We start from the raw sequence: 16,060 nt of genomic DNA, 5'->3' as shown, positions 1-16,060 counted from the left end.
CATCACTCATGACACCATCCTTGTGACATAGTGACAGACCTCCTTTCACTATAATGTAACCCTTGAGACACATATTCAAAAATAGAAACTGAAATTTTTTAAAAAATGGAGATACCTATATCAGTTACAACAAGCAATTCAGTAATTCCACTATCTATATACACATCCACTCATTCACCAATAGTTCTATATAGTCACTCATACATATACTCACTCATCATATGAAGTGATACACCTATACATCCTGTTACACACCGACATTCATCCAAAAGTTACTCACACACATATTCACACGTGCAAATAAACTATTGGACATCCATTTATTTGAATATAGAGTTATACACACACTTCCACCTTACTTCTATTTAAAATTACACATATTTATTCTCTTAAACAATCACTTATAGAAACACATACTTATTTAAACAGGAACTCTTACAATCTCTTACTCTCACATATACTCACTTATATACATCAATATTCATATATACTAGATTAAAACATATGTAGTTACTGATAAAGACACTAGTGAGACAGTCATTCACTCACTAACAAACACATATAGACACTCATCCACCCATACAGTCCTGTACATATGTTGTCTTCAAAACACATACAAACAAAGAGTCAGTCACTCATGCATCTATGTGCTAAGTAATACCCCCACCAAACCATATAGACACTCATACTGATACTAATAAAAATATCTAATAACCCATATACATACACATGAGTGGATGTGTATTAGATGGTGATATTACTGAATTGGTTGTTGTAACTGGTATGGGTATATCCACTTTTTTGAAAATATTAGTTTCTATTTTTGAATATGTGTTTCATGGGTTACATTACACTGAAAGGAGGTCTGTCACTGTGTCACAAGGATGGTGTCATCAGTGATGTCATGAGTGATGTCACTGACCATGTCATGAGTGATGTAATATGTGATGTCATCAGCAGTGCATTGCACGCGCAAGTTATAGTGAGTCCGACTAACTATAACGTGGGAATTTCAATGGTTTTATATCAGTAAAATTTCCAGCTAACTATAACTGGTGTGAAACCTATGGTTTTTTCAGTGAATTTAATAGGTTTTTTAAATGCTAATTCCTAACTATAACTGGTGTGAAACCTATGGTTTTTTCAGTGAATTTCATAGGTTTTTTAAATGCTAATTCCTAACTATAACTGGTGTGAAACCTATGGTTTTTTCAGTGAATTTCATAGGTTTTTTAAATGCTAATTCCTTTGTATATCGAGTTTCTAACCTTTTTTTTTTTTACAATTTGCTGTTTTTTTTTAAGTATTCATTTTTTCTTATAATTTTTTTCTTTTGCGCTCTGGGTGCGCGCTCCGGGAAGCTTTCAGCTAAGCTCTCCTGTAAGCTTCTCCGAGAGCTCATCTGAAAGCGCACCCAGAGCGCAACTGTCGTTCGTGAAAAAAAAATATGAATGAAAAGTTAATAATAATGCAAAACATTTCGTACCATACAAATAAAATTAGTTTTTTTTAATATGGAAAATGATTATGCATTTCTATAAAAGATTGATGACGTCACTTCGGCGCGCAACGTAAGTGCCCTCGGAAGCGCATACGTGCGCGGCGCATAAACGCACGGAAAAGCGCCTACGATCGCGCCACGTTTGCGCCCCGGAAGCGCCTACGATCGCGCTGCGTAAACGCACCCGGAAGTGCTCCGGAGCGCGCAGCGTAAACGCGTCGGGTCATGTGACCCTCAAATAACACTTTTCATTGGTTGCTAACAGTTTTTTTTTACAATGAATGAAATCCCCACCCATTTCCTTCACTTCTTCTTTCACTTTTGTGACTGAAAGACCTGCCTTTTTTGCTGCTCCATATTCCTGGATTCATCATGGCTGCCAGACCATCCAGCAGTGAAGATGACTTCATTGATGAAGAGCCTCCTACCCCAAAGGTGAAGGAACATTTCATTTGGAAATTTTTTAAGTTTCCAGAAGGCCAGAAGAAGGTGAATGCACCAAAAGTAGAGTGCAGGATCTGCAAACAGGTCCTGTCACGGGGTAACCCCCAAAAAAAATACTCTTTTGGGAACTTTACGATGATCCGACATGTGGAGAGGAGGCACCCCCAGAATTTTGCCCGGGAAAGTGTCAGGGCTCTGGCACAGGAGGTTCCCAGAGATGGGGCCTCTACATCAACAGGAGGAGCAACTTCTTCTGGAAGAGAACAATCTCAGGGGCAGGTAGCAAACATTCAACCTGCATTCAACCATGGGGTCGTCAAATGCAGATACTGCAATCAACTCCTCACCTATGGGGAGCAAAGTGTCCTGCTCATGGTTCGGGCATTGGAGAACCATCACTGCCCTTCCCACCCCTAATTTTTTTCTTTTCTTTTTGCTCCTGTTGAGCAGTTTCTATTCCCTGTTTTTGTTCCTCTTCAGTTAAAAGAAGAAAACCAAAAGTTCTTTTCAGAACTACCTCCAATTCTCATCAAAGAGCTATAATCTTAAAAAATGAAGAGTAAGTGAAATATAGTGCATTGATAATTGAAAGGAGAATGAGTAAGAAAGAACAGAAAGGTATGAGAGGTGAAAGGAAGTGAAGTAGGAGGAATGAAAGAAGGTGAGTGTTAGAAAAGAAAGTTATGACACAGTGAATAAACTGGAGTATTTCTGACATATCTGTAAACACAAAAGTAACGCATTGCAGGAGTGCGTCACAAAAGTGACGCAACTCCAGTAATGTGTCCTTTCACATGGAAAAAGCACCATGTGAAAGGTTTGCTGTGAAGCAGGCGCAAGATTTTGGCGCAACTGCATCCTAAAAGTGACGCACTGCGTCATTATTACCAAGCTTTTTGCAAGGAACACCCCCTCTGCATGCATTATACCTGACACTATTTTTTAAAAAGTGACGCATCTAGGTACATGGGTCACTTTTTAAAACTCTGCGCCATATTGTATCTGCATCAGGTATATTGTATGCAGAGGGGCAATCCCGCGCAAAAAGCTTGGTAATAACAACGTACTGAAATCTATGAGATTTCCCTGCGTCACTTTTAGGATGCTATTGCGTCAAAATTTTGCGCCGGCCTCGCATCACTTTTATGTTTACACATATGTCAGAAATACTGACGTATCTGTAGCTCCTTGCAACATGATTCGTCATACATTAAATATGACACATCTGGAATGTCATAAGGACTGTGGACAGAAAAGTGACGCATCACACCAGCAGTGTAATAAAATGTGCCTCGTTGCACTATATTTAAAGGATGCAACAGCATCCTAAAAGTGACGCAGTGAAATCTCAAACATTTCACTGCGTCGCTATTACAAAGCTTTTAGTGGGAGAACACCCCCTCTGCATGCATTATACCTCACGCAGATATAATGTGGCGCTTGATTTTAAAAAGTGACCCATCTACCTAGATACCTCACTTTTTAAATATAACGCAACGCGGCACATTTTTTTACACTACTGGTGCAATGCGTCACTTTTCTGTGCGCACTCCTTATGACATTCCAAGTAACGCATTGCTGGAGTGCGTCACAAAAGTGACGCAACTCCAGTAATGTGTCCTTTCAAATGGGGAAAGCAGCATATGAAAGGTCTTGCCTCAGTCTAACACCTGCTGTAAAGCAGGCACAAGATTTTGACGCAACAGCATCCTAAAACTGACGCAGTGAAATCTGAAAGATTTCACTGCGTCGCTATTACAAAGCTTTTTGCGGGAGAACACCCCCTCTGCATGCATTATACCTGACGCTATTTTTAAAAAGTGACGCATCTAGGTACATGGGTCACTTTTTAAAACTCTGCGCCATATTGTATCTGCAACATGATTCGTCATACATTAAATATGACACATCTGGAATGTCATAAGGAGTGCGCACAGAAAAGTGACGCATAACACCAGCAGTGTAATAAAATGTACCTCGTTGCACTATATTTAAAAAGTGACGCATCTAGATAGATGCGTCACTTTTTAAATATTGCATAACAATGCGCATTTTTTTACACCGCTGGTGCGTCACAAAAATTGACGCACAGGAAGCGCAAAACTAACAGCGCAAGGCCTTCATAAATATAATCCTGGATTTTCCCCGTGCTTCGCCGGTGCGCGTACCATGCGCTTCCCCCGCGCAAAACGAAAAAAAAATTTTAATGCCCTGCAGGACCCTATTTTAGTCCCTACATCAAACCTAGGGGGTCAGAGGGGGTCTACTCTTCCCCCTTATGGTCATTTGCCCCTTTTTTTTTCAAACCCCTTGTGTCTCGATTTTACCGAGACACAAGATGGCGGCCGCTCCGGACTGTTTAGAATGTTTACAGACAACTGAGAGCCAATCAGCTTCCTGCGCGCAAGTCGCGTGCCGCGCCTGGAGCGCACTCGGGTGCGCGCACGGGAGAGCGCCTATAGATATATATATTTTTTTGAACCTAAATTACTCAAAATCCACTGGAGCACATATCTTGAGACATAGCAAAGGCACATCGGGCTACCAGTCCCTACAATTTTGCCAAGTTTGGTGGAAATCCATTCAGCCGTTCGGGCTAAAAGTGAAATCGACCGCCCTATGGAAATTAACATGGGGAAAACGCGTTTTGGGACCCCCCTTTTATCTCGGCCCCCGCTTGACGAATCCCCCCCAAACTTTCAGGGAAGGACCGGACCGCCATGAGACCATTTTCCTGAAAATTTCAGGCAGATTCGTCAACCGGCGCCAAAGTTATTCAAAATAGAATGTTGAGATTTAACATTGAAAATTATCCTAACTATAACTACCTACTGGCGACCGCCAGTAGGTAATATATATATATATATATATATATATATATATATATATATGTTCTTTACCACACCAAACTTCGAATCAAAGAATATATATATATTTCCACAGGCAATCTTCCTCGTTTCGAAGTAGATTTGAGGTGGCAAAGCGGGGCTTTGATAAACACCATTTATTAAAATTTCGGGCATGACGCGTTTCGTAAGTAGCCCTTTTCCAAATACCCTCTTAGTATTATGAAGTGCCTCTGTTGCTCCAATTCCCCAGTGAGTCCTTATATAGTGTCCAATTCACTGAAGTAGTGTTTGGATCCCGGTAAAACGTTGCATGGAGTCACAACGCTTCCTCTTTGGGACTTCGTCTCCCAGCATGCAGTGTTTCCATCACGCTGTTTGTAGACTCCACTTCTCGGCAGGATTCTTGTTTCCAATTGGAATTCGGATGGCAACGTTTACCAGGTAGGGGTTTTGCGCACTTTTTCTGGGCTCCATTTGGTATTAGTAACCCTAACTCCCAGCCCCCCATTTCCTTTCACGGTGGAGACGGTGTAGTAACAACACCCCTCCATCAAAGTGTAGACCACCATTTGGCAGCGTTTCTCCACCGCTTCCATAGTGCGAGGCGGTCAGGAAGTCTTTCACAACTTAACGACTCCCCTAACGCTTGAGGGAGGGCCATCCTCGCGTGCCGGTGAGAGCACGCTAACATTTCCACAGGAAATCTTCCTCGTTTCGAAGTAGATTTGAGGCGGCACAGCGGGGCTTTGATAAACACCATTTATTAAAATTTTCGGGCATGACGCGTTTCGGAAGTAGTCCTTTTTCAAATGCCCTCTTAGTATTATGAAGTGCCTCTGTTGCTCCAATTCCCCAGTGAGTCCATATATATATATATATATATATATATATATATATATATATATATATATATATATATATATATATATAAGGAATCCCGACCGCTTCTCGCTGCAGTCCTGAACGGGCGCAGACCTCCTCTCCACAATCAATTTAATGTTAAATCATTGAGGCCATAACACCGGTGGAAGTGTCAGCAGTGCAAAAATTTATTTAAAAGTGTCAGAGCAAGTGCCCTCCCTGACGCGTTTCGCTCCGCGAATGGAGCTTGGTCACATGACGAGTCGGGAGTAGGCCGAGCATTTTATGGACAATAAAAGCCCATGCGCCTAACGAAACAGAACGCATGGGTGGAAAGTGATATGAATCAAGCACAGAATCAAAAGATTGTAAACAGATCCAAATGGCGAGATACAACCAAAAAGACAATTAAAGCATAGTGCTTATGAATGAAGGGGTGAAACAAACATGTGTAAACAAAATGATATAGTTAAATCTATTCATATTGAAAAACTATTGTTTAAGGCATTGAAACAAAATTAGTTATAAAGTGTTGAAATACTCAATCTCTACTGCATTTGCTATTACACATGTTAATGATGTGAATAAATCAATTGCAAGTGCAAGATGCGACTATAATTCAATGCAACACTCCCCTTCAAGTTCAGTCTTATTAGAACATCTCTGACATATCTATTTCTCAAATGCTTGACTCTATAAAGTGCAAGTGCCAAAAAAACGTGAAAAGCAAGATCATATTTACAATAAATGATATGTTAAAATTCAGACGGTTGAAACCCTTCTAGAACCTATAGCATGGCTTTCACTGTATGATATAAAATATCATCATGATTGTACATTTACTCTATAATTCATTTTCAAACAGACAATGATAAACCTCAAAAGACAAATGATTCAAAAAATCAACACATTTATAAAAAATGATGTAATTCATCAAAAGCGTTCAAACCATTAGGAGATCTCGTATCAAGCAGCAGTATGAAATATGCTTCCCTTTGTCTCAAAAGTTTTTCGCGATCACCACCCCGGCCGGGGTTAGCAACTGAGCATAATAAGGTGTATTTTAGATCTTTAAGTTTTTTATCATGCACTGCCTTGAAGTGGCGAGCCACTGGATAATTCATGTCAGAATTCACTATTGCTCGTATATGCTGCAAGATACGTTGGTTTGCTTGCAGCTTTGTGCTACCAATATACGAAAGTGAGCATGTGCAGGTAAGTTGGTACACCACAAAATCACTGCGACAAGTGAGATGTTCTTTTATCTGTATAAGTTTCTCACTGAAAGCTGAAGTATATTGGGTACATTAACAGCAAAAGTGCAAGCCCGGCACGAAGTGCACCTGAAAAAGCCTGGTTTAGTGAGCCAGGAAGTTTTAGGTGGGAGCTCAGGTTGTGTTTTATCCAAAAGATCTTTCATGGAAGGAGCCCTCCTGAAAGTAATAGCCGGTAATTGGGTAAAATCGGGCCTAGGATAACATCCGTTAACACAATCGGCCACTCTGACTTGATGATCTTTCTTAATTTGCGCACTTGGGAACAGTAAGTGGTGATAAAACAAACAGACCCATCAGTAACTGAGTCTAAGGTGATATTGGCTCTCTGGGTCAAAAGTTCCTCCCTCGGGCGTGCTAAGGCTTTTGAGAGGGTGCGGTCTAAAGTATCTTCTTTATAGCCACGCCTAAAGAATCTTTCCATAGAGTCAGCCAAACACTGGTTAGTTGTATCAGAACTGCTGCATATACTTTTGATGCAAATAAATTCGCCTAACGGTATGCTGTTGATTGTATGTGGGGGGTGGGCACTGCGGGCGTGAAGGATGGAATTACACGCAGTGCTTTTCCTGTGTAGTTTAGTATGAATCTCACCCTGGTCAAAATACACTTGGACATCTAAAAACTCTGCAGAACTTGATGTAATGTTTGCAGTGAATTTAAGGTTCCAGTTGTTAATGTTAATATCTTTGACAAAGAGTACTGCCTGCTCATGTGTTCCATTCCAGATGTTTCAGGGTGGATCAAAAAATGTATCAGTTTAATTTTCCTAATGAATTTAAAAACATCGATACGTGATTGAATATAAGAGAAATCATTAGGACAGTAAGAAAGGCCTAGAGAAAGAAGTTGCTCCTCCGCCTTTGAAAGTACCAAGTCAGTCAGGTTAATTACTGTGTTATCTTGAGTGGTGGTTACTTGTTCCAATTCCTGCGAGTGTTGCCTCGCCCTCCACCTCGTTTTGGTAATGCGCCTCCTGCAGCAGCGTTTTTGACTGCCGCTTTGCCTGCTGGTTGAGGATTGTTCCGTGAGCGCAGAGAGTACCTCCGGTCCTCGCTGACAAAATTTAATTCGTCCACCACTGTAAAGTTGGTTAAATCAATGGGCCCTGCAGCCGTGGTTGTTAAACTCTCTGCGGACCCACTGAAAGATGCTACTGATAAATTGTCCTCATTTGTGAGGGCGGAACATGTGTGTGCCGTTTGATCAACTGTTGCGCCCGGTTTTTGTTGGACCGACATAGCTTTGCGTTTATATGAATCGTATTTACGCGCAAAGGTAAAAATGCGACCAGTCGCATAGTCTTGCTTATCACGTGCGAATTTATGAATTTTTCGCTCTTGGATAGTTTGTTCTAACTTAGTCAGTCTCTGATCTATTTCTTTACGAGTGTTGTTGATCAATTCGGTTTCACCTGTGGCTTCCAATAATCCATTCACCCGATCAATTTCAGTCAGTAAAGCTTCTCTGTCTGAATGGGCGTATTTGATAAGAATCAGTAACATATTTTTGGAAGATTGTAAATTGTTTTCCGCCCATTCTTGTAGCATCCTTGGGTCAGGGTTTTCATAGGTCGGAACAATTAACACTCTTAAGCCCCTTGGAACGCGATTGGCTTCAAGATATTTTTCAAGGGACTTCTTCTCCCACCACTTGGATAACTCACTTCGGAGTAATTTCTCTAATGTTTTTAACAAATCTCTCACATTGCTGTTAGTCGGAGTAGTACGACTTTCATGTGAAGTTGTCGTCGTGTTAGCTGGTAAGTTCTCGTAAAGGGCTTCAGCCGCTGTTTCCCTACTCCTGAGCGCGTCGCTGGAGATCATGTTGCAACACAAATAAACGGCTATAATTTAATATATATATTGAAGCTCTAGCTTGGTACCGTAGCTTAGGAATCACTCGAACACCACCGAAGGCTCCAAGCCTCAGCCTTTATTGAAAGGTATGGAAAAAAATCTTCAGCGGATACCTTTTAGCAGTCACACGCCTGCCTGACGCGTTTCGATACTTCTTCTTCAGAGGCTTCTGGCGGATGAAGAGCACTACCGCACCTCCCTTTTCACTCCTATAATAGCGCGCCTCCGGATAGGCTGCTTAGATAGAACAGCGTTAAGGATTATGGGAGTTGAAGTGCTGGTTTGATGTGCAATGTTCTGCCGGATTGAAAGACCCGTGAATGGGCCTCCGCTGCGGGTGTTTTCCTTAATAGGATATATATATATATATATATATATATATATATATATATATATATACACACACACACACACACACACACACCACTGTCCGTGTTTAGTGTTACTTCTATATCTGGGTGGTCTATCCCGGTTCATTTGCTTTTCAGAATCTTGTCACCCTAGAGTATATGTAGGGCTTTCATCAGTGCCAAGCTCTTTGATAGAGAAATCTACAGAGCTCTCCAGATGAGGGGCCATAGTTTTGCAAAGCCATGCAAAGTGCATTTCTCCTCACAACCGAACACTTTTGTGACAATGTATACAAAGAAAACTTACAGTATGTTTGAGGTCCTTCTTATGATGTGTTCCTTTGATCACACTGGACACAAGCGAAAATAAATGTGAAAAATGTCTTTTAAATGTATTAAAATATATACAATCAAGAGCTCATCTAAAACAAGGCAGGGTGCATCATCACTGGTTGGTAGACATATTTTGCTAATAAGCTAATAACTATGTTTTGCAGAACAACCCTTGTTTGACAACCAATATTGTTTATATGAAACAAAAACTCGCTGACCCAATTCACAAAAAGGTCCTAAAGGTTTTCCCCTACAGCTGGAAATAAATGTATGCTTATTTCGACAGTTGTAGCTTTCCAGTAGCAAACACATTTGTATGTATATGTTGTGCATGTAAGCATGAGTAAATGCCTAGTTAACTGCACTTATGCTAGCTAACTAAAACACATGTATAAAGAAACTAGCAGGCACTAATGTAATCTTCCTAGGCATTCACACAGAGGTTCCTTCTCCATTCCTACCCTTGATACTAATTTCCTTGACAGGAATATATTCTTCACTGGATCCAGGGTGGGAATGTCACTTGCAAATGTTTGTGAATAGCCTCCAACTCTCAGGGCTGTGGGTGGTCACAATCTTTTTGCAAAATTCATGCCGTGGAATGCCCATTCCTGGCCCCTTGAAGCAGATTTTCTTTTTATACATATCTTTAAAGCACACTGGTGTAAAGTAAGTTCTGGTTTAATCCTACAACAAGTGTGAATTCATGTTTTGTGAACACAATACAGAGACTGACTAGTAAAACAGTCTATTTACACACCAACATACAAACTTTAGTGGGTAAATGTTTTGTGAATCGGATCCACCAAACGGGTCAGGGCATGTGCATCTGCACACGTGAGTGTGAATGCGTGCTCCTTTTCAAAGAAGTAAACTGTCCAGGCTTATAGATCCAGCATTGATCCTTTACAGAGAAATGCCCATTATAAATACAGAGGTTAAGGATTTGCGCATTGATAAATAATGCTTATGTAGAAGAAATACCTGCATGCTGCGAGGTCGTTCGAGGTGTCCTTTGTTGTTTTAGCTTTCTTAAAGCATGGAGAACTCTCTTGTTTTAATTGGCTACCACTATTATTCTCATCGGCTTTCCTTTTCTTAGCTTCTTTTCCTCCTTTTTTTGTAGGGCTACCCATAGTTGAAGAGTCCTCGTCTTCAGTGTCACCTATGAAGGACAAGCTTCTTCCTCTCTTGTGCTCATTACTCCTTTTGCCTTTGACTAAGGTTTTCTGTACCTTAGGCGTTTGGCCACTTGCCTACAAAACATGAAAGGCACGATTACAAACAGGCCATAATAGTGCAGATAACAAGTGCAACCTTCATAGAGGATTATTAGTACAACATAGATTTAAAGACTGCCTCTTTAAACTAATATACTAAGCAGAAATTAGTTTTCTTGAGACAGCTCCCTAACCCAATATAATGAAAAAAAAAGGAGTAGTAAAAGAATAAGTTACCTACCTTAGGTAATGCCTTTATATATCACCTGCACGCGCTGGTGTCAGTTCCTTTCTTTCTGTGCCAACTGACACAGATCTGGAGCGTTAACTGTCATTCAACGGTTATCTTGTAATTTGTACTAGAAGGCAAATGCTACTTACCAGTATGCATCTGTTCTTGGCATGTAGGGCTGCTGACATTCATATCTTAGCATAGATCGCCCCTAGTGTTGGTTCCGGATGTTTGCACCTTGTTGTCTTGGAAGAGTCTTCGAAGTATCACAAGATAGGTGACTCCTCCCCTGGACTACAGTGCGCATGGGCATCTTCTCCATCTTCAGATTGTTTTTCGCCATTGTGACAAAGATGGAGTATCGGAAAGTAAGAGATGACCATGTAAATATATGTAAGGAAGATAACCATGCAGCTGTGATAGGCACCGGGGAGGAGGGTGGGTATATGAATGTAAGCAGCCCTACATGCCAAGAACAGATGCATACTGGTAAGTAGCATTTGCCGTTCGAGGCATGTGGGCTGCTGAATTCATATCTTAGCATTAACTATATAGCAGTTTCTCCTCTAGCGGTGGTGGCCTGCATCAGCTGCAGTGGTTTGAAAAAGAGTTTTAAGGACAGCCTGGCCTACAGCAGCTTGTTACTTAGCTTGCACGTCAACACAGTAGTGTTTAGTGAAAGTGTGTATGGTAGACCATGTAGCTGCCCTACATATGTCTTCTAAGGGAATATTTCCTAGGAAAGCCATGGATGCCCCCATTTTACGCGTTGAGTGGGCTTTTGGGGGAACTGTTAAAGTGCGCTTTGCCTTTTGATAACATATTTGAATACATTTAACATTTAACTATCCATCTGGCTATTCCTGCCTTAGAAGCTACAAATAGTTGCTTTGTCTTTCTGAATGATTTTGTTCTTTCAATGTAATATAACAGAGTTCTTTTAACGTCTAGTGTGTGTAGAGCTCTTTAGGCCACGGATTGCAGGTTTTGAAAGAAAACTGGCAATTCTATGGACTGATTGATGTGGAAAGTGGATATAACTTTTGGCATAAATTTAGGGTTTGTACGAAGCACCATTTTATTGTGGTGTATTTGCATGAAAGGTTCCTGAATGGTTAGTGCCTGTAGCTCACTCACTCGCCTGAGGGAGGTAATAGCAATTAAAAATGCCACCTTCCATGTTAAGCATTGTAATTCAAATGAATGAAGTGGTTCGAAGGGGGTCCCATGAGTCTGGCAAGTACTATGTTTAAGTTCCAGACTGGAGAAGGTGGATGCTTTGGAGGGATAATTCTTTTAAGTCCCTCCATAAAAGCTTTGATCGGTGGGATTTCTGAATAGGGACACATGTTGTCTGTTTTGAAGATATGCTGCTATAGCAGCAAGGTGTAGCCTTATGGATAAATATGCTAGGTTACATATCTGAAGATGTAGCAGGTAACAGATTAAATTTTGGATGGAGGGATCCAATGGATTGATTTGGTTATTATTACAATAAATTACAAATCTTTTCCATTTAGCTGCGAAGCATGCTCTGGTAGTGGGACGCCTTGCTTCCTTGATAATGTTCATACAGTCTGGAGGCAAGTTAAGATATCCGAACTCTAAGACCTCAGGAGCCAGATCGCTAGGTTCATCTGATTGGGATCTGGGTGCCTGATTTCTCCATGGTTCTTTGTTAGCAGTTGTGGCGAGAGGCGCAGTCTTTGGTGAGGAACCACTGAGAGTTCTAGGAGCATTGTGTACCATGGTTGTCTTGCCCATGTGGGAGCAACCAGGACCATCGTGAGTGATTGTTGCCTTAGTTTGCCTGCCACTAATGGAATCAGTGGGGTTTGGTGGAAAAGGGTACGCAAATCTGCCTGACCAGTTTATCCATATCGCATTGCCTTGTGACAATGGTTGTGGGAACCTGGCGGCGAAGGACGGGCATTTTGAGTTTTCGTTTGTGGCAAACAGATCTGTATCTGGATGTCCCCACTTTTGGAAGAAAGGTTGGAGAGCTTGAGGATGAACCTCCCATTTGTGTACTTGCTGACTGTGTCGGCTTAGTAGGTCTGCTATCTGGTTGTCTATTCCTGGGAGGTGTTCTGCCAGGAGATAAATGTTTTGTGGAATTGCCCACTTCCATATGCTCTGTGCTAGATGAGATAGTTGGTGTGTCCCCCCCCCCCCCCCCCCCTTTTTTGGATGTAGTACATGGCGGTCATGTTGTCCGTCCATTAACACGGCCTTGTTGTGCAAGTATTTCTGAAAGGCTCTCATTGCTAGGAATAGTGGCAGTAACTCTAAGTGGTTTATATGTAGTGTCTTTTGTTTGCCTGTCCAGAGACCTTGGACTGTATACTGAAGGAGATGGGCTCTCCATCCTGTCAGTGATGCGTCCGCTGTTAATACTACCTGTGGAACCAGCTCTTGGAACAGTCACCCCTTGGAAAGGTTTTGTGGGTTCCACCACTGCAGAGAGCGGTAAGTGCAACTGTCTACCAACACTAGGTCTTTTAGTTGTCCTTGAGCTTGGTTCCACTGGCGTGCTAGGCATTCCCGTAAGGGGCGCATTTGAAGCCGAACATGAGGGACGATGAATATGCAGGAGACCATCATGCCTATAAGCTGCATGAACACTCAAGCCGGCAGGGAGTGTTGTGGCTGAAATTTTTGAATGAGAGATTGTATGTTGGCTATCCTGGCTGGATTTGGATATACCTTTGCTATGGAGGTGTCTATTGTTGCTCCCAGATATTGCTGATGTGATTTTGGGTAATTTATGGAAAAGTGCAGACTGTGCAGTAGCTAGATTGTCTGTGAGGTATGGCTGGCACACTGTGCGTATGAGTTGGCTTTTATGAGCCAAACGTCGAGGTAGGGGAACACATGGATGTGTTGCCTCCTGAGGTGTGCTGCTACTACTGCTAGGCATTTTGTAAAAACCCTTGGTGCTGTAGTTACCCTGAAGGGGAGAACTTTGAATTGGTAGTGCTGACCCTCTATTGTGAACCTGGAGTATCTCCTGTGAGCTGGATGTATGGGGATGTGAAAGTATGCATCTTTGAGGTCTAATGTGGCGAGGAAGTCGCCTTGCTGGAGTAGTAGGAGTACCTGTTGAGAGTGATCATATGGAAATGATCTGAGAATATGTATTGGTTTAAAGGTCTAATATTGGTCTGAGGGAGCCGTCTTTTTTGGGAATGAGGAAGTATATAGAGTATATCCCTGTCCCTTGATGTTGTAATGGGACTGGCTCTATGGCGCCCTTATCGAGCATGAATGCTCGTGATGTGTGATGTGTTCTTTTGATATTGGACGATGTTTGGGTGGTATGTTGGGTGGAGTAGAAATGAGTTCCAGGCAGTAACCATACTGGATAATTTGTCTCACCCACTTGTCTGTAGTGATATCGTTCCAGACTGGTAGGAATTGTGTTACTCTGCCTCCGACTGGTGTTAAGTTGTCTGGAGGGAGTGTTAAAAAGTAACTATTTGGTGGCGGTGGAGGCTCGGGTGTTATTATTACCACGTCCTCTGCCCTTGTTATTGTTCCATCTATAACCTCCTCTATTGGAGCCTCTATTAAAGGTGCCTTGTGTAGGGCTCTTGAATGATGAAGAAGTTTGGGATGTGTTGCCTCTGCCTGAGCCTCGAAAGGAGGAGCGACGAAAGGAGCTCCTAGACTGTTGAAATTGAAGTGCACCCATGGACTTAGCGGTGTCAGTATCTTTTTTCATCTTTTCTAAGATGATATGAACCGCAGGGCCAAATAAGAAATCCTGGTTTATATGTTGATTAAGTATGGTAGACTGCACTTCATTTTTGAATCCTGAAATGCAGAGCCAGGCATGCCGGCGTAGCAATACACTAGTGTTGACAGACCGAGCAGCTATATCAGGTACATCAAGGGCGCATTTTATGGATGCATTAGTGATGAATTTCCCTTCTTGTATTAGGTTGTTTGCTTTTGCCTTATGGGGTTCTGGTAGGTGTTGTAATAATCCCTCCAGTTGGTCGTAGTGTGCTCTGTCATAGCGTGCTAGGAGAGCTTGGGTATTGGCAATCCTCCAGGTGCTTGCTGCCTGAGAGGATTGCTCTTTTCCCTGAGGCTTCTAAAATGTTTGACTCCTTGTCAGGAGCGGGAGCATCACCTGTTTGTGAATTTGCTCTTTTCCTAGCATTAGATACAACTAGGGAGTCTAGTGGTAGCCGAGTCCTGATATAAGAGGGGTCTGTAGGGGGCGGTTTACATTTTTTCTCAATTTTTGGATTGAGGACACGCGCCCTGGCTGGATCTTTAAAGATGTCTGGTGTGTGCTTTAGTACTCCTTTTAGCATAGGGAGTTCACATACACTCTTCTCTCATGTTGGGATGGTATTAAATAGAAAATCCTCGTCTATAGGGTCAGTGTGCATGTGTACGCCATGAAACTGAGCTGCTCTGTCCACTAACTGGTTAAAAGCGACAGTGTTGTCAGTAGGAGATGGCTTTGTGGGGTATGGAGAGGGATCGGGAATGGGTTGTGTATCATATATGTCATCAGGATCATTATGGTCACTCCATGTGTCATCCTGGTTTCCTTGATCGTCAGGTTGTATAAAATCATCCTGAGTATCTTCAGCCATGTCTTCTTCCTCATCATATTCGATAGGTGTAGGAGAATATGGAACATGTTAGAACCAGATTAAAGTCCCACTGTGGCATTCCGAAAGGAATAGGAGGGAAAAGAGGAGTAATGCCATTTACAACAGGGGACTCGAAAATAGAGGGCTGATCAGGGACCCTGAGTAAGGCCGATATCGCAGGAAGATAGCCCTTGATAGTGTCCAGAGCAGAGCCCTGTTGGGCCAAAGAAAGGAGGAATAGAAGAACTTCAGAAAGAGGGGCAGAAAGGGAATCCACAGCCTTTGCTGTGCACTATGCCACAAATTTGTTCCACCTGCAGGCTTATACCAACTTAGTGGAGGGACGCCTGGCTGCCAGAATGACATCACAGACTTCAGGAGGAAAGTGAAAAGGAATCAACTGCCGCCGCTCATTCTCCATGCAAGCAGGTGCAGACTGTAAAGGTTCGGGTGGAGGACCGTCCCCTGCTGCTGCGACAGAAGATCCTCCCTAAAAGGCAGTCAGAGCGGGGGATCGATCGTCA

At 42.2% G+C, this 16,060-nt stretch overlaps 1 protein-coding gene across 14 annotated transcripts in view; it reads right to left on the bottom strand.

Moving 5' to 3' along the window:
• BAZ2B (bromodomain adjacent to zinc finger domain 2B) overlaps positions 1-16,060 on the bottom strand; it is a 1,380,234-nt gene that overhangs the window by 110,293 nt on the left and 1,253,881 nt on the right. For all 14 annotated transcript variants that reach the window (XM_086956655.1, XM_086956643.1, XM_086956644.1 and 11 more), the window contains one exon: positions 10,456-10,727. In XM_086956655.1, the coding sequence (XP_086812781.1) occupies positions 10,456-10,727 (272 nt within the window). The remainder of the gene's footprint in view (positions 1-10,455; positions 10,728-16,060) is intronic.

Source organism: Lissotriton vulgaris, chromosome 2_1 (genome assembly GCF_964263255.1).
Source record: "Lissotriton vulgaris chromosome 2_1, aLisVul1.2, whole genome shotgun sequence".
Taxonomy (NCBI): Eukaryota; Metazoa; Chordata; class Amphibia; order Caudata; family Salamandridae; genus Lissotriton; species Lissotriton vulgaris.
The sequence above is the reverse complement of the archived record's forward strand: the minus strand, read 5'-3'. Positions and strand labels throughout refer to the sequence as shown.